The 14,208-nt window shown below is 39.1% G+C and overlaps 1 protein-coding gene across 1 annotated transcript in view; it reads left to right on the forward strand.

Moving 5' to 3' along the window:
• eya1 (EYA transcriptional coactivator and phosphatase 1) overlaps positions 1–14,208 on the forward strand; it is a 169,686-nt gene that overhangs the window by 115,593 nt on the left and 39,885 nt on the right. The window contains exon 11 of the mRNA XM_080194096.1: positions 8,271–8,360. Within this exon, the coding sequence (XP_080050222.1) occupies positions 8,271–8,360 (90 nt within the window). The remainder of the gene's footprint in view (positions 1–8,270; positions 8,361–14,208) is intronic.

Raw genomic sequence — 14,208 nt, forward strand, 5'->3', positions numbered from 1 at the left:
GGAGGGAGCTATACAATAAATGGCAGAACCATCAGGAACATAGAACAGTACAGCACAAACAGGCCCTTCGGCCCACAAGTTGCGCCAATCATATCCATACCTATCAGGCCATAGAACTATCTGTAACTCCCAATTCCATTAAGTCCCATGTACTCATCCAGAAGTCTTTTAAAAGACCTCAGCGAGTTCACCTCTACCACCACCGATGGCAGCCGATTCCATTCACTCACCACTCTCTGAGTGAAAAACTTACCCCTGACATCTCCTCTGTACCTACTCTCCAGAACCTTAAACCTGTGTCCTCTCGTAGCGACCATTTCAGCCCTGGGAAATAGCCTCCGAGAATCCACCCTATCTATACCTCTCAGCATTTTATAAACCTCTATAAGGTTGCCTCTCAACCTTCATCTCTCCAGGGAGTAGAGACCTAGCTCCCTCAACCTATCTTCATAAGGCATACCTCCCAATCCAGGCAACATCCTTGTAAATCTCCTCTGCACCCTCGCAATAGCTTCCACATCCTTCCTGTAGTGAGGCGACCAGAACCATACACAGTACTCCAAGTGGGGTCTGACAAAGGTCTTATAAAGTTGCAGCATTACCTCCCAACTCCTAAACTCAATCCCTCGACTAATGAAGGCTAGCACACCATATGCCTTCTTGACCACATCCTCCACCTGCGAGGCCGATTTAAGAGTCCAGTGGACCCAGACCCCAAGATCCTTCTGCTCTTCCACACTGCTAAGACTCCTACGCTTGATATTGTACTCCTTCATGTCATTGGACCTGCCAAAATGGACCACTACACATTTATCAGCGTTGAAGTCCATCTGCCACTTCTCCGCTCTGTCTTGCATCCTATCTATGTCATGCTGCAACTTCTGACATCCCTCCAGACTATCCGCAACACCACCAACCTTCGTGTCATCGGCGAACTTACTAACCCATCCCTCCACTTCCTCATCCAGGTCATTTATGAAAATGACAAACACCAAGGGCCCCAGAACAGATCCCTGGGGCACTCCACTGGTGACTGACCTCCATGCAGAAAAAGAACCATCCACAACCACTCTCTGCCTTCTGCAGGCAAGCCAGTTCTGGATCCACAAGGCCAAAGCCCCTTGGATCCCATGCCCTCTCACCTTCTCAAAAAGTCTTGCATGGGGGACCTTATTGAACGCCTTGCTAAAGTCCATGTAAACCACATCCACCGCTCTTCCTGCGTCAATGTGTTCAGTCACATTTTCAAAGAACTCAACTAGGCTCGTAAGGCACGACCTGCCCTTGGCAAAGCCGTGCTGACTATTTCTGATCATAATAAACTTCTCTCAATGACCATAAATCCTGTCCCTTAGAATCCTCTCCATCACCTTACCAAACACTTAGGTCAGACTCACCGGTTGGTAATTTCCCGGGCTACCCCTGTTCTCTTTCTTGAAAATAGGAACCACATCCGCAATCCTCCAACCCTCTGGAACCTCTCCCGTCTCCATCGACGAAGCAATCATCATCACCAGGGGCAATCTCTGCAATCTCTTCCCTCACCTCCCACAGTAACCTGGGGATTGTAGACACACAGAGAGACCTGGGTGTGCAAGTCCACAAATCCTTAAGGGTGGCAATACAAGTGGAAAAGGTGATGAAGAACGCATATGGCATGCTTGCCTTTATTGAACAGGGCATAGAGTATAAAAGTTGGCATATGATGTTGCAGTTATATAGAATGTTGGTTAGGCCACATTTGGAAGACTGCGTCCAGTTCTGGCCGCCACAGTACCAGAAGGACGTGGGGGCTTTGGAGAGAGTGCAGAAAAGGTTTACCAGGATGTTGCTTGGTGTGAAGGGTCTTATCTATGAGGTGAGATTGAGTAAACAGAGTTCTCCCTGGAAAGACAGAGGTTGAGGAGTGACCTAATAGAAGTTTATAAAATTATGAAGGGCATAGATAGAGTGAACAATTGGAAGCTTTTTCCCAGGTCAGAAATGACAGACACAAGGGGTCACAAGTTCAAGGTAAGGTGGGGCAAGGTTCAATACAGATATGCAGGGGAATGTATTTTACACAGAGGGTGGTGGGGGCCTGGAATACACTACCAAGCAAGGTGGTTGAGGCAGACATGCTAGGATCACATGAGCAGACAGTATAGAGGGATACAAACAGATGGTCTAGTTAGGAACATGTGATGGGTGCAGGCTTGGAAGGCCGAAGGGCCTGTTCCAGTGTTATATTGTTTTTTTTTGTTTTTTTCAGAGTGACAAATTTAAAGTAATTAATATTAGTAAAGAAAAAGTACAGGAGAAAAGGACTAAAAGCCTCTACATCTCCTAGACCTGATAATCTGATCATCTAAATGTTCACGTTCTAAAACAAGTGGCTGCAAAGAAAATAAATGCACTGGTTGTGATCTTCCAAAATTCCCCAGATTATGAAATGATCAAGAAGGTAGCAGTTGTAACCCTGCTGTTCAAAAAAGGAGGGAGAGAAAATGAGTATCTCCAGCCCGTTAACATGGCATTGGTTGTAAGAAGAATGCTGGGATCCTTTATTAAGGAAGTTTGGTACATCATAATAAAATTAGATAGATTCAACATAGCTTTATGAAAGGGAATTTGATTTTGATAAATGTACTGGATGTACTTAGCAGAGAACATAAAGGGCAATCATTGAATATAGACGTTTGGATTTTCAAAAGGCATTCCATAAGGCACTAAGCTAAATGTTGCAAAGTAAGGATTCATGGAATTTGGGGTAATCTGTTAGCAAGGGGGAAACGCCAGGTTCGATTCCCAACTTGGGTCACTGCCTGTGTGGAGTCTGTATGTTCTCCCAGTGTTAAGTGGGTTCCCTCCAGATGCTCTAGTTTCCTCCCACAGTCTGAAAGATGTGCTGGTTAGGTGCATTGACACGAATGGGTGGAGTGTGGCGAATAGGGGAATTTCACAGTAACTTCAACGCAGTGTTAATGTAAGCCTTATTTGTGACTAATGAATAAACTTTACTTTTAGAATTGGTTAAAAGACAGAAAACAGAGTGGGAATAAACTGGTCATTTTCAGGCTGGCAAGCAGTTTAACAATAGTGTGCTGTAAGGATGGGGCTCTAGCTATTTACAATCCATTTTTATTTTTATTCATTTTACCTTTATTTAGCCAGGTGAGTCAATTGAAAACCCATTCTCATTTATAATAATGACCGCAACAGCAAATATTACACAACACAATTCATTTAAACACTAAAAACAATAAAATTCAAATTAACAATGTGAGAGAATTGACAATTTAGCAAGCAATTAGCAAGTATGTTAATAACATACTGATAATGTATCCAAGTTTGCCAATGATGCAATGCTAGATGGGAAATTTAGCTGAGAAGAACACAAGAGTCTGCAAAAGGATATAGATCGGCTAAGTGGACAGGAAAGTGGCAGATGGGGTATGATGGGAAAATATGAGTTATTCATTTTAGTAAGAAAGGAATAGGAAAAGAAAATAGTTCAAATGGGGAGCCCCAACATTTATCTACAGGCCTCATACTTGAATAATGGCTACTGGGGGAGGTGTGAAAGGTGGGCCATAGCCTTCTGGGAAATATGCTCCAGCAGTAAGTCAATATCTCAAAAAAGAGGGAATAAAAATTATGCAAAAAATTGCTTGAAACAAATTAATTTCAAAAAACCTTTTGTTCAGTGCTGCTACATATTGTTCAGTTGCCAGTTGAGACTGCTGCAGTTTTATGGAATTTTTTTCTCAGTCATGTTACTTCGTAAATTTTTCTTAAGTGAATGAAAATCTTCTTTGAACAATGTCTTCTCTTAGCTGTAGAGCAAAAAACTATAAATCGAACAAGGTTTCTCTGTTATGCTGCTCAGTTATCTCGATTGGCATCAATAGTTCTTGCGCATAAAACTGACAGTTCAAACCAGCTGCATAGTGATTGGATTTGGAAGCTGGGAAAAAGCTGACATTTTGTAGATAGCATTGATGACTGAAGGCAGGTGCAAAAGCTAAAGAGCAGCTGAAGCCTGACATTTTCTTGCATGGTTGCATCTACAAATTTCCTGTACCAGTTAGGGTTGTATTCAACTACTCAAAAGAGGACTTTGCAGTTTGCAGGAAATAAATGAATTTATATATGTATTTCAATATATATATGCAAATAAAATAAGGGGAAATGTATTAAAATTACTTGCCCTACAATTCCCTTAGGCTGTTTTTAATTGATTATTGGTTTTGTTCCAAAGAATGTAAGTGGAAGTAGGTTAACTAATCCTTGTTTTTTCTTATTTTCCACGTAAAACTGTATTGATCATTATTCATTGTAAAACTTCAAAGACTAATAATTCCTGTTTCTCAACATTTTTTGAAGGAAGTAATTCTGTGAGGTGAAATTAAAAATGGTAATCAACCTATGATTTCAATCCACCCTCTTCCAAGCAGAACAGAGTTCTGTTTAGGATTCTATAGCATGCTGTCATTCCTCCTTTGGTTTAATCCTTACCCCCTCAAAGGTTTGTTCATAGTTCAACCACACCTTTTAAGATAGTCACATTAAACAGCAAATCCTTGTGCATTGTAAGCTTTCTCCTTAAGTGTGTTATTATAACTTAGAATAATTAGCTTTCAATTAGTTGCTTCAACAACAAAAGGGTTTAACTGAGCACGACTTTTCTTCATCATATAAAGCACTTAATTTTCAATAGATGTCCAACAATTTTAGCACCAAGCCATTAGAATAATTACAGCTTTTAGAATCTCAAACCGCTTTTAAAAAAAATCCTAGTTGCAGATTAAACCCAAATTCATTCCTTTGCAGCCTTAATTATAAGTGAAATGGTCATTACAATTGAAAATATCAGACAAAGCTTTTGAACTATAAAATAGAAGCTTTCTTGTTGCTTAGGGAATATGACCCTTGGAAGCAGTGAATAAACGGTGAACATCAAGCTTTGAATTTAAATCCAACTAAAACAATATTTTGAATAACTTACCACTGAATGGCCACAAAACTTGATCAGATCTGAAAACAGGCAAGGGGGTGTGATGCATACTTCATCTGTGCCTATAGCCTCTACTGCAAGTAGTGCAAAAACTTTATGCTTCTTTGCATTTAAATGATTGTAGCATTCTGCCAGTACAATGCACACGGTTGATTGCATGCATATCTACACATTAGGCGAGTGTAAAATCATGAGATGCTAGTGTGAGTTCAAGATAGCTTGCAGTACTTAAAGCCACCCTGCATCTCTTCAAGGGCAGGTGCATTTTGACTGGAGCAGGTGCTGGAAGTTAAAAGTCAGTTTGACCTGGAAGAATTACAACATGCAGGTTCCATGATTTTCTAATTCTGCACTTGAGACCTGGCTTAATACGTGCCGTGGAGGAGAGATGTCATCCATCCATAGAGGGTCAGGAGGGCTTCCAGAGGGGTCTCAGCAGGAAAAGGACCAACAACATAGCTGTGGCTGTCAGTGTGGTCGCCAGCACCTGGATGCAGACTAGAAGAGGTTCAATAACCTCATGTGAGTGTTCAAGGCCATCGAAAGCATCTTCAAATGTCACATTCACCACTGCTCCATGCACCATATTCCCATTGCTCAATACTCTTGATCAGTCATGACCTCATGCCTAAATTTATAGTATCATCTTCTCCCACACACTTAGCATTGCTGTAAGCCTCACACCCATATCTCACAACTCACACACACTGAAAGCTATTCAGTCATGAACCACATTGCCCAATCTTGTTATTCCACCAAATTTTCTGGAATGGTAGCAAGAGCCAAAATAAATCAATCAGCAACTAACAAGGTATTTGATGAGCCCTTTAAAAAGCACAGGTAAGGGGATGGGGTTCTTCCTTCTGACTCGAAGGGCCAATTGACTTGTTCCAGTTCCTTTTCCTTACTTTGTTCTGTGTGAGAGAGTAACTTGGAGTGTTGAGTTCCAAAAATGTTAGTGCCTCACAATTTGTGTAATCTACATACTTCTGGTGGATACACACCCTGGGTGCATGCTAGTACCCTCAACAAAATTGGGCCTGACTTAGCCCCCGAAGTGTGGAAGCAAAACGGTGTCCATAATGCCAAAGAAATGTGTCATATCAAGGTTTGTTTTTATGTTTACTCAGACAGAGGATTTTAATTACCTTACTACCCATTTTTCAGGATGGCCAGAATGTAACAGTGCTCCGCACTGAATTTGAATCTAACACCTATTGTATCTAATGTAATATAATTAGGTAGCCATCACTCATCTTTGAAATGGTTGGCAATCAAATGCACTTGTGTAAATCACACCTGTTTTGCAACCTGGATAATATTTTGTTTGCCATCTGCATTGCTGTTTTCTGGCAGCCAGTCATTTTCAGTGCTATCTAAAGAGATCCTCAGCTCCTTTCATGGAACATGCTGGAAAGTTTAGAATACTATTTTGCTTCTATTACATTGTGAATTTTGGCTACTTAAATCATTTTAAATGCTTTGATGCCTGTACAATGTTGCCTTCTGGCAAAACAGTTTTTCATCACGGGGTCTTCCTGGAAGAGATGAGGAGGAGGAGGATCCTTACCCTCCCAGAGTTTGTAGGCCCAGAACAAAATACCTGCATTTCTAAAAGTAGCAGAGCATAAGGAAGTTGCATTTCTTTAGAAAGGCTGTCATAGAGTTCTGTCAGTTCCTGCAACAAGACTTATAACCAGTTCTAGCATAGTAGTGTCCATTCAAGTCAAGATCACTGCACTCCTCAACTTTGCTTCCTGTTCTTTCTTGACTCCCACAACAGATATCAGCAGCATGAATCAGTGTGCATTTCATACTTGCACTAAAAGAATGGCTGGTTCTTGTTTTTCAAAACACATACTTTTTCATATTACTTTTAAACATCAGAGAGAAATAGGCTAAAACATAGGGATTTGCTCAGGTTACAGAATTTCCCAGTGTTCAGGGCATCATTGACTGCATCCATAGATTGCTGCTCCTGTTTCCTCTTTGTCTGCTTGGGAAGAGGGCTTTGTACTGCCTGAAACACATCTGTTAAAATAGCTTGGCCTATGAGCAGTGTGGCTTCAATGAGCACCATAATACTGAGATTTTAACTTCATGCATGCCCCATTTTCATTCACAGCTGAGCTTAAAATGAGAAATCAAATATTTAAGTTAAAATCCTCAAGAATAACACTAAGGCCATAATTTTCCTGAGTAAGGTAATGTTGTAGAACTTAAACCTTAATAATTATATAGGCATTGACCTATATTTTCTATCAGTGAAGTTCATGCAATGTTTAAAGCTCAGGAGATAAAAAGAGTGATTGTTTGGGCAGGAATCATAGGTAACAACCTTGTGTTGTGACTTAAAAAGCATTGGTTTTTAATTAATTAAGCAATAAATTATATTCTATTTGTGATCCCCCATTTAAGATGAGATGAGTTTTTTTTTCTCCTGAGCAGGTTGTTGGTCTGTGGGATACTCTTCCCAGAGAGGAGCCTGGGTCATTGAGTACATTCAAGCTAAGTTAGATAGATTTTTGATCAACTAAGGCATTAAAGGTTAAGGAGCCAGACAGGAAGTAGAGTTGAGGCAACAATCAAACCAGGCATGATCATATGGAATAGTGGATCAGGCCAAAAGGCTTGTGCTTAATTCTTACGTTTGTGTGTTCCTGTTTAATTACACAGGATTATCAGTATTCATTGTGTTGTGAACTGGTACTAAAAATGATTTGATTTTAACATGATTATTGGCTGGAATTCTCTGACCTCGCCTGAGCTGGGATTCTCCAGTCCCATTGCAATGAATGGAGATTTGACTGAGCACCAAGTGGGCCTCCTTGCAGTCCCAGAACCCGGTGGTAGGCAGTGCTGGAACTACAAGCGCGTCTGGCCCATCAAATTGGCTACTGAGTTTTGGTAGTCTCACTTTCTGTTTGTTAAGGCGACCACAATTACATACTGCAGAACTGCCATTTTTAAAGTTGGTATGTTTCCAACTGATTTTTCTTCTGGAGGGTGGTAAGTAGTATCCTCCATAAAATCTAACCATTTATGTTTGAATTTTATGGGGCTGCAGGTTTTAAAAGAGCAGCTTGTGAACAAGTCCCAAAGCAAAACACTGAGATCTGTTGGTATCAAAAGCTTAAGATTTAAATTTTAATTTTAACATGACCACCAACAATCTAGAGGGTACAACTAAGTGATCCATAAAGATAAAAAACAAGTTAGGGCACTCCTGATTTAGCTACGAGTGCTGTTTTCTTATTTGAACTTTTATTTCCAGGATCCACCTACATCAGTGTCACTTGGGCTACGAATGGAAGAAATGATCTTCAACTTGGCTGATACACATCTGTTTTTTAATGATTTAGAAGTAAGTGGTGATTTTTTTATGGTTGGACTGTATTGTTAAATATGACCTGTGCTCAAAACAGCTCATTAGAGAATTGTTTGTTTTATCATTGATGGACAGGTGATTAGTAGAAGGATGAATGAACTCAGCAATAAACCTCCCTTTGTTCAATCTTCAGTTTAAATACTGATTTAGCTGAAGAATATCCCTGAAAATACTTTTGACTGATGGAATGGAGGACCAGGACAGGAAATCCATTTTATTTGTTGAGTTGCTGTGTTAGTTTTTTTTTCTGAATGGGGATTCCTACTGTTTACATTGGTACATAAGTCAATTACAATGTCATAGCTAAAATTTAGAGAGAATTCAGTTGTCAGTTTGGCTTTCCACACAAAAATAAAACATTGTACATCACAGTAGTATTGATTTTGAATGTCCTCAGGATTTGGTTCTTTGAACATGTCAAAGCTGATTTTGTGTTAAAGAATAATTTTATAATAAATAAAAGAATAATCTATGTTCAAACCTTGAATCATAGGATGGACAAAATATGGCCGGAATTTTCCAGCTGTTCATGCCTGCGGAATCTTCTGGTCCTGCTGACGGTGCACCCCCATCACAGGTTTCCTGAAGCATGGGGTGCAGTCAATGGGAAATCGATTGACAGATGCAGGACCAGAAGATTCCACTGCTAGCAAACGACGCACTGCCTCCTGCTGCGAGAAACATGCTGCAAGGAGACCAGACAATCCCCGTATCTATTGGTGGAATATTAGAAAAGTTTTCAAGTTCTGAAATCATCTTATATCTATTGAACAGGCAAGAAAGTTAAAGCCCATACTTGTTAAAGTAAGTGTTATGCACCCCATTCCACCAAATATTTTCCTTTTTTTCAGTTAAGGGCTTGTTGATCCAACCTGGTAGTTGGCCCTTCTTCCATCAGTATGGAACTCTTGAAAAATTGGGTATGAATTTGGAAATGGGCAGGAATATGCAGCTGCAGGCAGCCAACGTGCAAAATGATGGTTTTACATTCTTATATCTTGTTCTCATTCTTTTTTTTAAATCGGCAAATTTTTAATAATTTGCATCATTTTAAAGGGTAGAGACTCAGTACAGAGCTGCTACTTTCCAAATAAAATGCTACATTCAGCAATCAAATGAATAACTAATTGATTGTTTTTAGTTGAAGTGGTAAAGGCACGCCTTTAGTGGTAAATATTGTCGGTGCAGATTCGATGGGCTTGATGGCCTTTTCTGCACTGCACTCTTTGACCCTATGACTACTATTGACACAAGGAAGTATTTCTGCCCATCTTGAAATTGTCCTATCTGCTTGAAGTAGTAGATAACACTCTATGTTAATATCTTATCCAAAAGCATTTCCGGCAATGAGATACCCCTCATTACTGTATCAACTTAGAGTATGTGATGAAGTCCTGAAGTGGCACTTGAACCTTCAACGTCCTGAAACAAAAGAAATATTATTCAGCTAACCTAACAAAATGCATATGAAGCATTTTAAGACATTTCTGAGAGTCGTAATATATTTTCTAAATATAAATATAAATCTTCCTTTAATTTGTAATATCAGTTCTCAGAATACTGCAATCATGTTATTTTAACTGGGCATGATTAGTCTGGCAATGACATAAACCAGATTACTCATTCTGTATTTGATTGTTTGATGCTTTAAACCAGTTGTCATGCATACTTACATCAACTTTAGATCACTGGCATTTCTCGGGCTTGAAATAATTGGACTGTTTTCAGCCAATCAGTGGTTCCCACCTCTGAATGATTAGCAGCTAGGCAAAAAGTGTACAATATATTTTTGAATTGAAAGAGGAAATTAATAAGAAATAAAGTGAATAACAGAAGGATAGATGAAGAACAGGGAAGAAGATGAAAAGCAGCAAAGGGAAATAAAAGGAAGATGATAACCCAAGTAATTATGTTTCATCATTTTAAGTTTGTGTTTGTTTGATGTACAGAGGGGAGTTTGGGATTTTTGGATTTACTGGTGGTCTAAAAGTTGATGTTCTCACTCCAGCAGAACAGAAGCAATAGCTTCCATTAATCTAGTGGGGTAAAAATGTGTTCACAAAGTGCCATTACGCAGACTATATATATTCCCAAAGTGCAGACAGTGTCATAGCTGCTGCTTTTATAACCATTATTAGTTTTCTCATTGATATCATCAAGCAAACCTGTACGATATGTGTAAATGGTGCCCCATGGTGCTGTCTGCCTCTGGGAAATTTACATAATCTGCATAACACCGCTTTGAAGTGCTTCACCTTGGGAAATCTTTACCCTAGTGCCTTAATGTAGAAAAATGTCCAAAGTGAATCATAGCAAGAAAATTAATGGGCATCAAACCTTTATGGGGGAGTTACTGGAGAGATGATTGTTAATAAATGGGTTTGAAGAAAGCTCTTAAAGCAGGAAAGGAAGTACTTTTTTTTGCCAGTTCAAGAGCGCAGAGATTTAGGAAGGGGTTGTCAGAATATAGATCTGAGACAAATGACAGCTCTACCTCTGGACTGGGCAGAGTTGGGATGCTAGAAAGAGTAACAGTGGTAGGATGAGAGGTAAGCCATGCGATAGCAGTCAAAGAAGATATTATTGGTGATTTTAATCAGCCTAGTCTTGGTGTGCTGGACTGTAGACATTCCAAAAGAGCGCTATGGCAGTAGAGGAAATGGAACACGATGACAGTTACACTTCCAAGAACCTTGCCAAAGAAAGACTGGGGGTTACATTTGTAGAGGACATTTGGACCAAATGTGGACTTGTTGGCAATGAGGTGATGACAGTATTTCCAGTGCCTGACCATACAGAGCCACTTAATGATGGTTAGCAAGTGGTTTAGGAAGTATAACTGAGTAGTCTAGAATTAGATCATAGTTGGTATCAGGGTGTCAGTAATGATTGGCATGTTACGTACATATTAGCAACTGACACCGAGATAAATCTGTTCTAAATATACATTCACAACTGTCCAGTAACTTAAATAAATCAAATTAAGAAATTCAGTTGACAAGGTGTGTCATTCCTCCAAGAAGTCCAGTAAATCTGTTAGGAAAGATTTTGGATAGGAACAGTTTATGCTATCTCACAAAAGTCATGTAAATTCTGGACATGCATTGTGGAGTCAGAGGTGGGCCAACCATCCTATAATACTCATGGTCAGCTTTCTTCTTGTAGCCATCATGTTGATATGGCCAGTCCAATTATGGGCTTGATTTTCACTCTTGAGGTGAGCAGTGGAAGCCGGGAAATATCCCGTCTTGGCCTCAGGAGAAAATGCCAGGAAAGATGGGATTTTCATTCCTGATGATAGAGTGCAGGCTGCAAGGCCAGCAAACGCAGAAAAATGCTCAAATGCAGCCACAAGGACTGCTAGGTGCCAAGGCAGGTTGCTGTAAAAGCCTATGTCAGTTTCTTGGGAATTTATCCCGTTTATAGAGAAAAAAGTAAGACCTTCTAGCCCTCACTTCTCACGCTATCATATCCCACACACTTCTCATGCCTCCTGCAATGCACACTATGCCCACACCCTCATTTTGCATTCTTGTCTGAGAGCCCAGGAATCCATTAGCCTGTTGAAGTATCTGAGCCCTGGTGAAAACATTGCTTGATTGATAGCACTGGCTCTCTGGCTCCTTTGGTCAGCAGCACAATGTTTATTTATACAAAATATAGAGGTTTCAAATGTTTGCAGTTTCTGCCTTTAATACATTAAAGTATCTTGGTGATTGACACTTTTATTGGCCTTTAGTAAAAAGGAGGGAGTTTTTTTTTAAAGAAAATGAGAAGTTAGCAAGGAATGTTTTTTAAAGCTTTATTTTTACACATCCTATTGTCACTATAAGGTCCATTAGTTCTGTACAGTGTCCAATGAATGAATGGGCATGAAAGTGCCATTGCTTGGCATGGGCATGAGGAGCCATAGGAAGTGAGTGGGGGTGGAATATCTTGACATGGGGTCATGAGGAGGGTATTTCGAACTTTCTGTTTAAAACATTCCCTCATACAGTTTGTCTACTCCTTTGAGTTGCTCCTTTAAACCTACCACTTTGTCCCAGTTTAATATCTCCTTACATGACTCATTGTCAGATTTTGTTGACAATGCTTACAAGGAAGGTCTTGAGACACTTCACTGTATTAAAGTTGTTATATAGGTGAAAGTTATTATTTTTTGAAGTGAGCAGGCTGCTGACCTGTTTTCAAGCATCTTCTATTACCAGCTTCTATCTGGCCAATAAGATTGCTCCCAAGTTTCTTATCACTATGAGAAAAAGTGCTGACCTCCAGACTATAATTTTCCTTAACCTGGTTGAGAATGTAATGCAGTGCATGTGGAATCACTAGCATAAACTTGAATCTTGTCACCCAATGGTGATATTTATCTATCTGTTATTTTAAACTTCTATCCATATTTCATATTTATTTGGCTCTTAGCTGAAATTGACAGCCTAATGTCAGAAGCTGATAAAAGTCTTAGCTAATTTTCAATATGCGGTGAATGACAGAAATAACAAATTAAAGGTATTTGTTAGAAAATTGTTAAAGGTGTGACTAGCTACTGAAAGCATTTGAATCTGCTTTAAAAATACCAAATGCTGATGAAGACTGGACACTATTAAATATTAAACTTTGATATTCATAAACATTTAGTAGGGTGCAAATTCCTCAGTTAAATCCCACTGTGGAAAAGTAATACCTTCAAGCCCATGGGACATGAATTTTACATAAGCTGTCAGTCTTTGTGATGCATGTCATATCCTTATACTGCTGTTCCCATGCCTCCTACATCAGTAAGTACAATTTACTAAGATTCTAGGGTTTCTATGTCAGTCTTGTCTGTCTACATCATACTGTGAGTACTTAATGTGAGCACTTGTAAAAATATAGTTTGTCATGCATTATCAGTACTGATTATTGGACCGAACGCCAGAAAGAACCGTTTTTTTGTGTTTTTTGTCAGGTTTTGATGAATACCTGTGAAAAATCTTGACTGTTGTTTGGCAACTATGCATTCAGTAAAGAGATTGGTATTAAAGATGCAGTGAAGATTTATCCCATTACTAGCACACTGTGCTGCCCTAGTTGTAGAGTATGATGCAAAGCATGCATAATTGGCTTGAAGGCTTTTGGTAAAATCATCACAAACACCATCCTTTCAATGTTCAATTGCAAAAAAAATTGTAAGCTTGTCTTATCGGACTTTTTTCATGAAATTTGTCTTGTGTATAAATCTGCATCTGTTTTCTTCAGAGGAAGGAAGAATCTAAAAGATTTCAGTCAAGACTAGTTTTGCTTATCAAAATTAATTAACTGCAATTTCTATTTAAATCATTCCTGATGTTTTCTTTTTCAAAACCCAGCAAAGTGTACCTTCTTTCACAGATGAAGCAAAATCAATTTAAAATACTAGATTATAGGAGCCTAAATGGGCTTTACTGAACATCTGTCCTACATTTTGACCTCTTTCATCTTTGATGGAACCAATTACAGTCATATTGTGAGCTGGCACATTGATAAAATGATTTAAAAGCACTGTATTTATTTCTGCTGTTTCTCAAAAACACTTTAATTAAGAAGCAATTCCCTACAGCAGTCTGGCAGTCCAATACTGTAAAGCCAATGAAAAAAGCTCTTTGTATCTATATTGTTTCTTCCAATAACTTTTAAGTTCTGTGTTGTTTCAGGTTACATTTTCTACTAGATAGACAGTGAATATTCTGAATAGTCAGCATACAATAACCAAAATTGTTAGTCTTTCATTGTAGGGGTTACGCATCCATTGTCACATTGTTAGATGTGCATTGGCATTCAGCCTAAGAGATACTGCAACCACAAA

The sequence above is a fragment of the Carcharhinus amblyrhynchos genome, chromosome 8 (genome assembly GCF_965287045.1).
Source record: "Carcharhinus amblyrhynchos chromosome 8, sCarAmb.v2.hapA, whole genome shotgun sequence".
Classification (NCBI taxonomy): domain Eukaryota; kingdom Metazoa; phylum Chordata; class Chondrichthyes; order Carcharhiniformes; family Carcharhinidae; genus Carcharhinus; species Carcharhinus amblyrhynchos.